This window comes from Tyto alba, unplaced genomic scaffold (assembly GCF_018691265.1).
Source record: "Tyto alba isolate M040663 unplaced genomic scaffold, T.alba_DEE_v4.0 Super-Scaffold_44, whole genome shotgun sequence".
Lineage (NCBI taxonomy): Eukaryota > Metazoa > Chordata > Aves > Strigiformes > Tytonidae > Tyto > Tyto alba.
The window spans coordinates 2,367,756-2,382,157 of NW_024881320.1; the positions used below are offsets into that span (position 1 = coordinate 2,367,756).

Genomic DNA, 14,402 nt, shown 5'->3' on the forward strand with positions numbered 1-14,402 from the left:
CCAAAACCCCACCCCAGAGCGCAGGGACTTGCAGCTCACCAATGTAATCATTTGATTTTCCGATGTCGTAATCCCAGACAGAAATATCCAGTGACTTCTTGGCCAGATCACTGTGCTTTATATCATAGAAGAACTCCTGCAGAAGGAGAACACCCACATCACCCCACGTGTCCCAGAAAACTGCAGTTAAGGAATTGCAAGTGATGTCTCTGTACAGCCAGAATTCAAAATCCAATGAGAGAATATTTAAAATACACTAATGAGGAGCAAACGCCCCTTCCCTCTGGCACCTCTCCTCCCAGGATCTCAGAGCGCTGCAAACCCAGAAGCTGAGCTCACCCCTTGTACCTAAGTGGGCACTTTAGAGGTGTCCCATCAAAGCAGCACCAGCCACAGGACCCCCAGGGATGCTGGGCCCACCCACACCCCCACCCAGGGTGACACAGGGTGGGCAGCACCAGCAGCAGGGAGGTTTCGGTGTGGATGGTGCTGCCCGGCACTGATCTGGTAACATCTCCCATGACAAAGTCCTTCCTAAAAATATTCTCAGGTGCAGGGAGGGGAAAGGAGCCTGAACAAGAAACTAAACCTCTGGGAGTTCATCTTCCATCTCCTCAGCACACCATAATAATTAGCTAAGTTGATTTAATAACATAAAAATCACATCTACCCTTACCTCATTAAACTCAGGATTCAATGTTTTCTTCTTAATCTGTGTCTTGTGCTTGGCCTTTTTTCCCATGTCAGGTTTCAGCCAACTGGGGGCAACAGAAAACAACTCAAAACTCAAGTGGAAGAACAGTGTGAGCTTATCAGCTGAAAAAGCGAGCGTTTGGGCTAGAAAAAAAGCAGCTGAAGATATTTAAGGCAAAGAAATTGGTTAGCCAGTCTCCCTTCCCACCCCCACCTCCCAAAATTATCCAAAATAAATGTAAGATTAGTAAAATCCCAATTATTAATTTTTTGACCCAAGTTGTTTTGGTTTCCCCCCTCCCCCCAACCCAAGTCATGCTAAAAGAAATAGTTGTAGGTGTTTGACTGAGCAAAAGTGGGTGAACTCTGAATTTTGCTGGGGAGGAATCTGCTGAGGTTGACAGCAGGGAGTGGCTGAAACAGTCAGGGAATATGGAAAATGAGCAGCTGGGTTGGTTGCCAGCAAATGAGGGCAATTGCATGGCCAGTCAGCGAGCCTGGCCCCTGGAAAACCCAGCCAAGAATGTGTGAACGCATACAGAGATGGGGAGAAATAGGGGAAAAAATAATATATATATATACATATAAAAATAGCCCATTAGTGTTTAATACCACACAGACTAGTATAGGCAGCCAATGTCTCACCTAGAGAATGTGAGAAAAATTAGGGCTTGGGTTTTGCAGCATGACTGTGCATACCCAGAACTAAATTGTAGAGTTGGCATTAATTAAATCTATGCTGGAAGTTGATATAAAAATGGGAAGCCACCATGTTCTGTTTGTGGGAATGGAAAATATAAAAATAAATGAGAGACACTGAGAAGGAAAACTGCTTAGTTCCACTCGGCTACAAAAAAGATGTGCAAAATGTTCAACACAAGAGTTATTGAATGACTTTTAGGGAGAATACAGGGTTTTTTCCTGAAGGCAAAGAGAAAACAGCAATGAAAACCCATCCACAGCCACAGCTGTGACCGGGAATGACTGCAAGGTCCTCTGTGTCACAGTTTACGAGGTCTGAGTTCAAACAGTCTTATTCCCCCGTGTTCACAGGAGCCACCCAACAAGCGCCGCTCCCCCTCGGGGAGACGTGCTCCCTGTCATCATCAGCCCGAACCACAGCAAACACCACTGGCTGTATTAATTAAGCCAACTTGTTTGCAGTGGAGACATGGCACAGGTCAGGGATGGCATGATCGATCCCTGGGCTCCCGCCACAACCTCCACGTGGGTTTATGGGGTGGCAAGCAGGGAACGTGCTCTTTGTCACACACGGAGGGGCATCAAAGCCTCCCCACCCTGCAGGCATGGTGGGTCAAAGCCAAGGAGAAGGACTTCATGTCCTCCAGATCCACACTTACTGTTGGGTCTGTGTGTTTGGGAAACTCCGGGGAGTAGATGGGCTGGCTCAGCCTCACCTAGCTTCAACCATGGCAGGGGGTCTCAAGCAGAGCATTACCACCTTGCACGAGCATCACTGGTGGGCACCTCAGTCCTGTGGGAGGTCTCGAGGTGCTTAGGAAACCACCTCCTCTCTCCAGAGGTTTTGGAAGGAGGTCTCAGCCCATCAGCCACTGCCCAAGGACAGCGGGTGGCTCCATGGCCACGCGTTGCCGCACCACGCCAGCCCCAGCTTCCACTTACAGCTTAACGAAAGGGTCTGAGTAGCCATTGGCATCCATGGCTGCTAAATGCACGCAGCGGACGATGCCGACGATCAGGCCGCCCTGCTGGGTGCTGTACATGAGGGACACGAGGATCTTCCCACGCTCCTCCACGTCCCCGCCACGATCTACCTGCAAGAGGAAGCGACCAGAGAGGGGGACACGGGGGCTGAGTGAGGAAGACTGTCAAGTGCAGAGCAGATGAGACAAGATGGATACGAGGGAACCTTGTATCCCCATGAGAGAGGGAGGAAGGAAAAAAAAAAAAAAAAAAAAAGAGGAAAAGGGGCTCATACATGAGAGATGCTGGGTGAAACATGCATGGAGCATGTCATCCTCCAAGGATCTTACCTCCTCTTCGTATAGTGCCATCCCACGGGATGAGCCGGTCGTTCCAGCACGCTTCATCTTGGATGAGGAAGGGAAAAAGAGAGCCTGCCTTGAGTGACTGCAGCTGGAAGAGGCATCGTCCTACCTAAAAAACATGCCCAGGAGCCCAGCCCAGCTCTCTTGCTGGCCTCAGGAGTGGAAGGGGGCTCAGGTACATTCATGTGCTCCATCAAACTCCAACTCAGCAGACCCAGCACCTTACCCACAGCACTGGGGAGCAGAGCTCAGGGATGGAGCAACCTGCCCTCTCCTCCATGGTTGCATACATCAGCATGGGCTGGCAATGCCAATAGATCTGTGGCCATTGGGAAGGTCCCCAGAGTCTCTTTCCCTGGATTTCCACCACAGTCTTCTCTCCTGGCCTTGATATGTCACATCAGCCCAGACACAGGTGGGAATCCAACTCCTAAAGATGCCCATGAAGTCAGGCACCTACAGTCCTTGGCTGGTTCCACCTCCAAGCTCACCCCTAACTCCCTCACATGCCACTTGTTAGCAACATCAACATTAACGAGAGCAGAAAGAAACTTCACGTAAACTTACTGGTATTACTCTCTCCAAGCAGATGTTGAAGTTCTTCTTCTGATTGGCTTTGAGTTTTTTCAAGGAAACTCTAGTTTCTCCAATAAACTCATTGTGGCCAAATTTGTCTTCATCACACACAGAGATCCTTAAGGAACAGGAAAGGTGAACGTCAACCAGGCTGGAGCAGTACCTGACACTTCAGAACACAAAACCACTCCTACAAGGGCACTGCTTGGGGGTGGGCAAAGAAAGTCCCATCAGAGTCTCCATCCATCTGGTTCTCCTCTGACAAAAAGTAGTCAGAAAACAGAATTTCTGTTTTGTGAGAAAAATTTTAAAACATTTTAATACGTGCTCTGCAACAGGGTAAGAAATCAAAAGGTGTAAATTTCCCGTAGGAAGGAAATGTCAAAAATTTTTAGAGACATTTTTGCTGGGACACAGACAAATCACATACAAATATGCAGTATCCAAATCTCTATGCTGATAAAAATAATGGTAATGCCAATGAACAACAGGGTCAAAACGCTTTTCTTTCTCTTTTGAAGAGGACCACCAAAATAAGTATGTTCATGGGAAGCACGTTGGTGTTGACCAAAACCTCTGCATTTCCAGGTGCCCTACCAACACCTGCACTTCACTGCAGGTGCCCTCCAGAGGAAGGCTGGCTTGCGATATTCCGTGCGAGGAGACCTGCAGTCCCCATCCCACCACGCCGCGGGATACCCCAGCTCCTCGGCTTGCCTGAGGGTTTTCCTTTGCATGTCCTCATCTGTGATGCCATGGTACACCAAGGTCTCATTCCATATGGGGTTACGGGTGTTGCGCAGTGTCTTTGTCCTCAGCTTATTTGACTACAGCATCAAAACAAAACAAGGGCGTAATTACACCCCGACCTTCTCCCCACCTAAATTTTGGCTCCTGGCAGAGGAGTGTAAATTAGACGCTCCATCACTTCTGGCTCACAAGAGGTGTTTGATGGGGCTCTGCAGGACATCACCACTGCCTGCTGAGGCTGTCACACCGGTGAGCCATCACTTCCAGGTGAGCATCACCAACCCAACAAGATGGACTTTTACACAAGCACCGGGGACTCAGTTGCCCACAGTGGGCCAGGGCACCTTCACTAATTGGCTTTCCTCGCTCTCTGGGGTCTAGTCCCTCAAGGACACTTGTACAAGAAAAAGTTGCACAGGGCAGGCTGTGCAGGGCTTGGGTAACAGCTCTTGTGGTCTAAAGGAGATGACAGCTTGGGAAACGAGGAGCTCTGTCACTTATTCATGGGTCTTCTACAGACATACGTGCAAAATAAAAAAAATTAAAACAAAGATCAGTAAACATGAGAGCAATAGAAATCAAAGCAATTCCCAAGATCACAACGCCTTGGTTTACTCTCCGCACAAGACCACAAAGTCTCCACACAAAAAGTAAACCTGTAACTATCAATCCAGTGGTTTTCTTAGCAGTTTTTTCTCTTGTTTTACACTCAGTTCCTCTGAGCAAAATCCAGCTGCAAGAATAAGCTTTGCAGCCCCCAAGCAAAGACCCAGCACCCCTTGGGCACCAGGCCAGTGGTGCTCATCCCTTCCTCAAAGGTTGCCCCACCAAGACCAGCTTAGCTGGGCTAGGGACTGAGATTTCCAGGGCTTGCTTTGGTGGAGGGGAATCAGAGTTTACTCTTCACAGACCTAATGTGAACATGCTGCAGCTTCAAAGCAAACAGATCACTCAAACTCTGCCAATAATGAGATTGTGTGTCAGATGTTTTGTGATGCATTAACAGTGTCACTTCGTCTGGAGATCCCCTCCATCCCTAAGCAGTTCCCTGTCTGCAAGATGAGCTCTTCCTTGGGAATGAGAGAGCATCTACAAGCATCATCACTTTTCAGAGATTCCTCCTGGGTAAAGCAGCAGCAGTGAGTGACTGCGTGGAGAAATCAAGGGGAAGAAGTCTGACACAAGGAAGGGACCTCAGGGCGCTTTGAGAAATCTCTGCTTGTCTCCAGCCCAAAACACACCCAAACGAGGCAAAGCCTCACCTTGCTGGCTCCAGGCAAGAGGTGCAGTTTGACATAGGGATCCGCCAGGCCGTTTGAGTCCATTGGTTTTAAGCCCTAAAAGGTAATAAAGAAAATATGGTGCATAAATCCTCCTTAAGCAGAGCCAGGGAAAAGAAAAAGCCATCCATGAAGCAACTCAGTAAAGAGAAAATGGGTTCAGCAAGCCAAGAAACTCTTTGTCCCGAGTAGGCATGGGTGCCACAACTGCTGAAAAATCAGATCCACTCAAGGAAAAGCCCCACAGATCTCTCCTTCCCAGTCAGGCCCAGCAGTGCCAGTTGGGCTAGGCTGTGTCTCCCAGGGGAGCAGCCTCTGTCATGATGTTTCCATCCCATCACACCGAGGGGAGCTGGGAGCCAAATGGACTTAAATCAGTGAAAAAAGGGGAAAAGAGGGGACTACTTACTTTGGCCTTGATGAGGGTGCAGTGCAGGGAGCTGTTGTCCTGGTCATAGAGCAGGCTGAACTCCAGTGCTCCCAGCGTAGCTGACAGCAAGAGAGGAGGAGAAGTTGGAAATAGCACCTCGTTAAAACCCCAGCCAATGACTGTGTTTAATCAGCCCTGATTAGCAATAATTAGAAAAATCTGCAGTTCAAATAGAAAAGCCATTTAATCCATGTGAGACTGCGCTGGCATCAGCCAAAGTGCCACACACAAACCCAAGCAGATTCACAAGCTCTGGCCATCAAAGCTTCACAAAGGTGGGACTGCCCAGGGAGGGCAGTTTGGGGCTTTCGAGCTGACTTTAGTATTCACTAGGAAAAGGAAGATGTAACCCTACAAACCTGTCTCAGGAAAATGCCACCCCAGGACCACCCCGAGGTGTTTCAGCTTAGGTGGCCAACATCTCCTCCCAAGGCTCAGCGTTTGGCCCCTGCTTTGACATGTTTAGGAACCAGCTCACGCTTGTCTTCAGGAAAAGATCACAGGGATGAAGAGTTAGCACAGAACCTCAGCTGGGTCCATCTGCTCCTGTCCAAGCACGATTTCCGCACTCGCTGGTGGCCCAGAGCAGCTCTTCCCATCCTGAGTGGGAAGAGGCTGGATAGGAGTAGCACTGCCCTGCCTCAGACACTTGCCTTAATGAAGCAAATTCCCTCATTAGAGAAGCAAATGACTGAACACCGAGATCTCACAGCGTAAAGGTACTGAAGCCACCAAGCCTCTCCTACAGACCGGTCTGGCAGCGTTTCTCACAGCGACGGATGCTCCGATGAAAAGAAGCAGACACCACCAGGACTCAAATTTGGAAATGGGAAGGTCATGAGAGCACAGAGCCTAAACCAGCAAGCACTCAGAGCTCAGTAATTTGGTGCAAAACCAACTGAAGATCCCACGAGCTGCTCTAAACTGTCTGAGCAGGGACAGCCTGCGAGGCCCTGCCCTGGCTCTGAGCCCCGTGGGGAAGTAACGCTCCCCGAGTCACGGTCCCACAGCCACCGCTTCCTCCAAATCCCAGGTTTCCCAAAGAAACCAATCCCTCCCCTCCAGCTGGGCACCCCGGGTACATACTGCCTTCATCAGAGTCGTAGCTATTGGCATCCTCCTCCTCTTCCTCCTGGGGCGGCTGTCGCAGCGGGGCGGCAGGCGCCGGCGGGATGGCAGGGGGCTGCGGGAAAGTTGGGGGCTGCCGGGCTGGTCTCTCCTCTCTGGCGGGGGGCACGGCGTAGCCCCCTCCTCGCTCCTCCCTGGCAGCAGCATGGGCTGGCTCTGGGGGTCCCAGCGGTGGGCTCGCTGCAGGAGGGACCCCGTTAGCCCCCTCCTCGGTGAGCTCTGCCCCCCAGCCCCTCACAGGCAGCAGAATTTTACCTTGCCTCTCAGGGAACCGGCCGGCCACCCCAGGACCTGGTCTTCCCGCTGCTGGTGGCACTGGGGACAGAAGTAGAATTACCAGGGCAGTCACCTGGGTGATGCCCTCCATCCCTCTCCCACCCCAGCACTGACACTGTCCCTAAGCGTGGCAGGGGGGGTTCCCTGCCCATGATAAGGCATTGGGGTGTCCCCCCTGTAGGGATTGAGCATCCTGGCCGCATCCCCATCGCATCCTACCTGGGGGTGCTGCTGGACTGGGAGCAGGACTGGGGCCAGCAGTGGCTGGTGGCGGTGGCCGCGGGGCTTGCAGGGAGTTGGTCCTCTTCACGCCTGCAAGGAGAGGGGAGAATCAGCAGGAGAGAGCTACAGCCAAAATCAGTCGGGGAAGAGCAGCCAGAGGCAGTGGAGAGGAGAGAGGTTTGACTGATGGATGGAGGTGGCTGAGATAACGGCTCAGCCCCACACGTTTTTGGGGTCAGTGCTGCGGGGAGCAGGAGCAGCCCGGGGTTGAAGCAGGGAGCGTTTCACTAAGGGGGACCCCACACCGTGCCGATCCGCCTGCAACAGAGGGAGATGGTGGACAGGTGGAGCAAGGAGGATGGATGCAGTTGTGGCCAGGCACTGGTCTGAGATGGAAGGTGAACAAACCCGTGAACATTGCTGCGGTGCCCAGTACCCCCCTTGCACCAGCAGCAACACCCCAGGACCACCCCCCCGGGGTGCACACATATTCCAAAGCAGCGAGGGGGCATGGGTGCACAAGGGTTACCCACCCAAACATGAATTAAAACACTGGTTTCCCCTGGCCAACCCTGAATGCCTCTCTCCAGCTAATACCCAACTATCCTGCCACCAAATATTCCTCTCTCCCCCAAGGAATTACAGAGGACTCGGACATTTTCCAGCCATTTTTAGCTTCACCAATTAAATTTGCACGCTCAGCTCCTAGATGAAAAGAGTAGTCTCTGCAAGCGCTTTTGGAGGCACCTGGGGAGGATCCAACCCTGCTGAACGCTGTCAGCCATCCATTCATATCACAGCCATTTACAATAGCTCGGAGCGCATCAAATTTTCACAAAATAAGAAACGACATCCCCAGCCAGCAAAGCACAGGCTCCCACAGATAGGGCTGGCCCATGCCTGCTCCTTCGGCAGCATCTCGTGGGGCACATGCCCACCCCGGCAGCGAGGCAGGGGCACAGCAGCATGAAAAATACTTCTCCTCAGGGTCTCAACTCAGTTGTGTTTCATCCCTGCTTAAAATTCGCCTGGTAAGTGCAGAGCCCCACTCCTCTCTTCACTTCCAACTCTCACATTGTGCAGGGGGCTTTTCAAATTCGCGGCCTTCCCCCTGGGCTGTAAGATGCCCCTTTGCAGGGAAAATCGCTGCAGGAGCCTGCCTCTCCTCCCTGTACGCTGGGGAAGGGATGGGGATCCCCCTCCACACCCTCCCCCGGCTCCCACCAACACCCCCAGACCTCCCCATCAGCAAATCCCCCCCGAGCAGCGTCAAACAGCGATGTGAAATCCCTCCGTCTCACTTATTGAGGGGAGACAACCCTCGGCCGGCTGCCGGCTTCGTACCCCCCCGAGCCCCCCCTCCTTCCGAGCAGAGGCGGCGGCGGCTCGGCTCTCACCAGGGCTCCTGCTGAGCCCGCTCTCGGCAGCGTGGTCGCGGCTGTCGGTGTCCCCGCCGGCGTGCTCGCTGCCGCACGGGCCCAGCCTGCCCTCGGCCGGTTTGCGGCCGGGCACCGCGTAGCTCCCCCGGGCAGCCGCCGGCACGTCGCTGCCTGCAGGGAAAGCGATAAAAGCTTCAAGTGAGGCTCAGCACCCCGGTCACCCCTCCGTCCCCAAAGCTGGCCCTTGGGCGATGCCCAGCCTGGGCGTGAGGAGGAGGAGGAGGAGGATAGGTATGGCTGCTGTGGCATCGCACCCAGAGCGTTAGGGGCTTCCAGCCACCTGGCACCTGCGGGCTCCACACCATCACACAGTGATTGGAAAAGCCCAAAGGGCACTCCAAAGGACGTGGCAAACCGTGGGGACAACTGGAAACACGAGATCCCCGTGGCAAAAGAAGGCCAGAGGCATCCATCAACCCACTTTCAGCACCCACCAAACCCCTAATGGCATTACATCCCCATAGTCCCCAGGCTGGGGGGGATCATATTTTCTTTTTGCTGATCATCTTCCATTCATTAGGGAGACAACGGTGGCAGCTGCCTTTGCCTCCCGCTTCCATCCACCCAGCAGCAGCCATCCCAGCAGACAAATCCCAGCCACTCGCCCCAGGGTGCCGAGATCGCTTCGCAGTGATAAATTGCAACCCACGGCTGGGATGGAAAAGGTCTCGGCGCTCACCTGGCTTGTGCCGGAGGCACCAGGTATAAATCTTTGCTGTGACATAAATGGGATGTTTATCCTTGGCTGGGCTCTCAGGGTCACCGGGCGCAAGGAGAAAGCGAAGCGCAACAGCTTGCAAGTGAGGGAGAGGATGAGGGGGGTAAAAGTGCTGCGGTGCTGAAGAGGAGGAGAAACGAGCACCCACAACCAGGAACCCCGTGGTGCAGAAATAGCGATGCAATAAATAATTTTCCGAGGGAGCTTTAGGAAAATCACAGGCATGTCATGAGCGTGCTGATCACCAGGAGGGAGCTGCGGAGCCTGACAAACCTTCCCCGGCTCACAGGCGAGCCGGAGGCTTAATAAAAGCAGCCTGTTGTGGGGCCGGGAAGCTTAACGGCACCAGCTACCATCGCGATTAAATAGTCTTAATTAAGTGGTTTCCCCAACTGCTGCTGCGTGGGAAGATGAAGATCATCACTCAGCATAACCAGGCTGGGCACAGCCCTGCCAAGGCTCAGCTGGAGCCCCCCACCAGTGTTGTGAGCTGCAGCAGGAGCTGTGGCTCAGCCTGGGTACCACCCCCCCAAGGGGTACCCCCACCCAGAGCTCGCCCCAGCACCGCCACCCAGACACGCAGGACGCGTCCCCAATGCAGTGGGTGCTGCAGGGTGGGGGGAGCAAAGCTGTGCCACCCAGCGATGCCGCCTGCCCGCAGCCCACACAACACGGAGCAAAGCCCCAGGCAGCCAGACTGGGAAACCAAACACAGCCCCGGGAACCAGCCAGTAAAACCTCCTGCACACTGACGGCTAGCACTGTCACAAGAGACCCTGGGCTAAAGGAACAGTGGGACGGAGGGAACTGCTCTGGCAGGGGTTGTGTCCAAGGAAGGGGAGAGGAAGAGGAGGGTTTGCAGGCACTGGGCTGCTCCCAGCCTGATCACTGCCCAGCTGGGAGCAGCTGGTGCTGGAGGAAGGGGTCAGGTCACCTCACGCCTCGGCGCTCTGATGCTGAACTCCAAGAATGCGTGCTATTATTCAAAATTAGCTCCCAGCAGTGTAGCTGGTCTGGGAGCAGTGGGAGCCCTGGCAGCAGCATCCAGGGGGATGCAGGTCCAGAGCAGCGCAGGGCACGTACGGGGTTCAAAAATCTGGGGGGGAACATGGCTTTGCTCCTGTAAGCAGGAGGCAACAACTGCTGCTGCTTTACACAGTGCTCCTCAGCTGGCATCACTGTCAAACATGATGTAGGCAGAACCATGGGGGGCTGTGAGTGCTGGAGGGGGCGAGGTATAAGTATAAAAAATAAAAATTTAAAAAAAAAAAAATAATACTGCTGCATCCTCACCTTGCTCTGGTACCCATGCACAGCTCAAACTTGGGCATAGGGGAAACCTGATGCGGGCTGAGCAAAGCAGCTCGGCTGCTCCATCCCTCACAGACAAGCCCCCCGCAAGCCTCCTAAAGTTTCCACAGGAGGTTTTCTAAGGACTGCCATTAAATAACCAGGGGAAAAAAAAAAAAAAAAAAAAAAAAAGGGCAAAACATAACACACCAAAACACTTGCCAATCAGCAGCAGGAAACACCACCTACGGAGGCAATTCTGCTGAGCGCTTTGGATTGCAGCGTTTCAGCCCCGGCGTGTGCAGTAGGTGGGGAAGCCCCAGAATAGCTCGGTCCCTGCGCGGTGGGTGGCAGCAGCAAGGAGAGGTCCTGCCGCTGCAGCCTCCCGTGGGAAACCCTGCGGGAAAACACCGCGGGGCAAGGAGGGATGGAGGCAGGGAGGGAGAGAGGGGGCTTAGCACAGGGAGCATCACAGGGGAGGGTGAGAATGCCGGTGCTTACCATCGGAGTCCTGCTCAGCCGGGGGCCTGGCATCCGCCTGGCCTTGGGGGGCACAAACAGAGCGAGAAGCAGTGAAGCTGCAGCCCATCCACCCCGCCAACACCATCGTGGGATGGGCTGCCACTCTTTCCCCACATTCCCTTTCCGTATTCTGATTTTTTTTTTTTTTTTTCCCTAGTCTTCTGCATCACCGTGTTCATGCTCAGGCACTGCATGAAGAACGCCCAGCCGGGCACCCCCAAATCCCCACCGCCCAGGGCTGCTCGGCTCGAGGGTGTCCCTGCAAACCCAGCCATCCCGGCTGGGACAGCTCAGAGAAAGCCTCAGCAGGCAGGGAGGGCAGCGGGGTGATTTCTGCACCCTTTACAAAACAGGCAGCAGCTACACGACTGCTCCGGGTGCTTTTTGCTGGGACTTGCCCTTGCAAAAGATGAGGAGGAGACGCAACGCCTCGCTGGCAGGACCCCCCGCGCCCCTCGCAGCGAGAGAGGGGGGCAGCACCCACTATCACCTACCTCGGGTGGGTGCACGGGAGGGGAGTTTTGGGTCCTGGGCGGGTGGCTCCGACGGGCTGGGCTCACTCGGGGCTTGGGGTCCCTTGTTCTTGCTGATGGGCATCGGCTGGGGCAGCACTTGCTTGGGCAAACCCTTGAAGAACCAGGCGCCGGAGCGCTTCCACACCTGGGGGGTGCAGGCAGTGGGGTGGCACCCATGTCTAAAGGGGGGTGCTGGGTGCAGACTCGGCAGCCTTCACCCCCCCACACATCACTGGGGTCCTCCTCCAGCAGGCAACATGAAGGACATGCACCCCCCATACCCCCCTGCCCTGCAGCCCATCCTGCTAATTAATTAACTCTTTGGCTTTTGCACGCTGCAGGTGGCAAGGAGCTGATCTCCAGCCACAACAGCCTCTTCAACCCCAAGACTTTTTTTTCAAGAAGGAATGAATGAACGAATGAATAAATAAGTAAATAAATAAATAAAAATGGCATTTTGTATAGAAAGCAAGATCATGCTATAAGAAGCAGAGTCAGTTAGGTGGGGAAGGTTTAGTGGTGCTGGGGGACAGATGGGAGCATCCCCCCGTTTGGAGCTGGTCCCATCTCGGAGCTCTTGGGTGGGGACGGTGCCCAGGGTGAAATTAAGAGCAGGGACTGTGTCCCCACACCAGTGCAAACACCCAGGGCTGGGAAGTGCAAACGCCAGAGGTGCCGGGCTCACCTCCCGCTGCTCGCTGCAAATCTTGCAGAGCCAGATGGCGTGGGGCCGGCTGTTGCTGGTCTCCACCCCGCACTTGGTGCAGACGTTCTGCAGAGAAAAACAAAGTGCCGGGTGACAGCGGGGACGCCACGGCCACCGCGAGGTCCCATCGCACCAGCCCCACCCCTCACAACCACAAGGTTAATGAGAGTGGGTTAACGAGAGCGGGTTAACGAGAGCTCTCCCTGCACAAACATCAGTGTTTGCGGAAAACCCCGGGGATGTCCAGCTTGGTGCCACACACAGAGGGATGGCGGGCAATCAAAATCAAAAGATTGATTTTTTTTTTTTAATTTTTTTTTTTTTTTTTTTTTTTTGCAGTGGGGGAGGCTGTGTGGGTCCGAGGTGCAGGGAGATGCCTCACCTTCTTGCAGTCCTCGCAGACGACACAGGCGGACCCCCGCGGCCCCAGCTGCTCCCCGCAGAGGATGCAGCGGTTCACCCCGTCCCCCAGCACGCTCCGGCGCATGTCCTCCAGCCGGGTCATGAGGCGCCTGGCAGAAAGGGGACAACGGGGACCATCAGGAAAGGCATTGTGCACCCGGGATGCGGGGGTCCCGCTCCCAAGAGGCAGCTGCTGCCTTTGGTCCGGCCGCTCCTTTTCCTGGGGCAGCTTCCAGCAGAGCATCTCCTCTTCCAGCTATGGGAACGCAACCAGGGGAGAAGACGCATCCCAGGGCGCACATCAGAGTATTATATTCCCCTACAGCTTTATACTGCGTGACTATTAACTTCCCTTGGTGCTGCCAGAGAGCAGATACCAGCCCCAGCTCCCACATACACACACGTGCGTAAAATCCATCCAAGTCAGCACCTTCACACAAAGCGGTCTGGCACCAGAGAAGCAGCTTTTTCCCAAAAAATCTTCCCCCCCCACCCCGCCCCCCAGTCCCAGTGACTGCCTGTGGAAGAATGGCGAGAGGACATCTCGGAAAGGCTCTGGTGGGAGGACTGAAGGAATTAATTTGTTTTCTCATTTTCTAGAAAAAAAATGCATATAATTCATGGAAATTCTTAGCCCTTTGAGTAAAATGCCAAAAGCCCGCTGGAGAACAGGTTCTAAAAACACATCTGTCTACTGCAAAGGTAAAAACCAAAACAGTCAAGCAACTTCTGAAAAACACCAGCGCTGGCAAAAGCAGTCTGCAAAGCAGGACCAGGAGCGAGCTGCCTGCCGAGCACCTGAGAGCTGGCGGCAAGTTGTACGCTCAGTTAACCCAGAATCCTAGCCCTAAAAATAGCACTAGAAGGGAAAAAAAGGATGCATTACTTATGCCATTCAGTGAGGAAGGAGAAGGACTGAAGAAAGGGAGGAGGAGACCCAAGCCCACCGCAGAAAGCAGCAGCCCGCCTCGCCCGCGGGGCCGCCATCCGCTCCCACGGCAGCCTGACCCAAATCTGACAAAGCCGCTAACACGGCGCGCCATAAAAAACACCCGGCGTTTAAAAGGCATTTTCCCGCATGCCTGATGACAGCTTCAGACTTATGGCAGCTCGGCTGCCAGCACCTCTGAATCGCTCCTCACCAAGCTACGAGCTCCCCTCGGCACAGGCTGCCCCTGTGGCTGATCTCCGGACGGCACGGGGAAACGCAACGGCGTTATTGTACGTGGGTGCTTGGTAAAGGGATAGCAGCAAGAAAGGGGGGGGGGGGGGGGGGGGGGGGGGTGGTGGAAATAAAGCATTTCAGAACACACAGTACAGTTCAAGTGCCCCATTGGAAACTCGCTGCAGGCATCGGGAGCATCTCGAAGCCCTTCAGCAGCCAAGCCTGGAGCGGGGACGCGGCTCCGTGACTCAGCACACCTT

The 14,402-nt window shown here is 54.2% G+C and overlaps 1 protein-coding gene across 4 annotated transcripts in view; it reads right to left on the reverse strand.

Annotated features, from left to right (window-relative positions):
* Positions 1 to 14,402, reverse strand: part of RPH3A (rabphilin 3A) — a 35,151-nt gene that overhangs the window by 3,255 nt on the left and 17,494 nt on the right. For 3 of the 4 annotated variants that reach the window (XM_033008179.2, XM_033008180.2, XM_033008178.2), the window contains exons 5-20: positions 12,958 to 13,087; positions 12,555 to 12,641; positions 11,849 to 12,014; positions 11,334 to 11,375; positions 8,783 to 8,935; positions 7,383 to 7,475; positions 7,143 to 7,202; positions 6,846 to 7,067; positions 5,739 to 5,818; positions 5,312 to 5,386; positions 4,017 to 4,126; positions 3,291 to 3,417; positions 2,709 to 2,765; positions 2,338 to 2,489; positions 677 to 758; positions 40 to 136 (exon numbers count right to left, since the gene is read on the reverse strand). In XM_033008179.2, coding sequence (XP_032864070.2) covers positions 40 to 136; positions 677 to 758; positions 2,338 to 2,489; positions 2,709 to 2,765; positions 3,291 to 3,417; positions 4,017 to 4,126; positions 5,312 to 5,386; positions 5,739 to 5,818; positions 6,846 to 7,067; positions 7,143 to 7,202; positions 7,383 to 7,475; positions 8,783 to 8,935; positions 11,334 to 11,375; positions 11,849 to 12,014; positions 12,555 to 12,641; positions 12,958 to 13,087 — 1,733 coding nt within the window. The remainder of the gene's footprint in view (positions 1 to 39; positions 137 to 676; positions 759 to 2,337; positions 2,490 to 2,708; positions 2,766 to 3,290; positions 3,418 to 4,016; positions 4,127 to 5,311; positions 5,387 to 5,738; positions 5,819 to 6,845; positions 7,068 to 7,142; positions 7,203 to 7,382; positions 7,476 to 8,782; positions 8,936 to 11,333; positions 11,376 to 11,848; positions 12,015 to 12,554; positions 12,642 to 12,957; positions 13,088 to 14,402) is intronic. The other variant, XM_033008181.2, reaches the window with a different exon arrangement.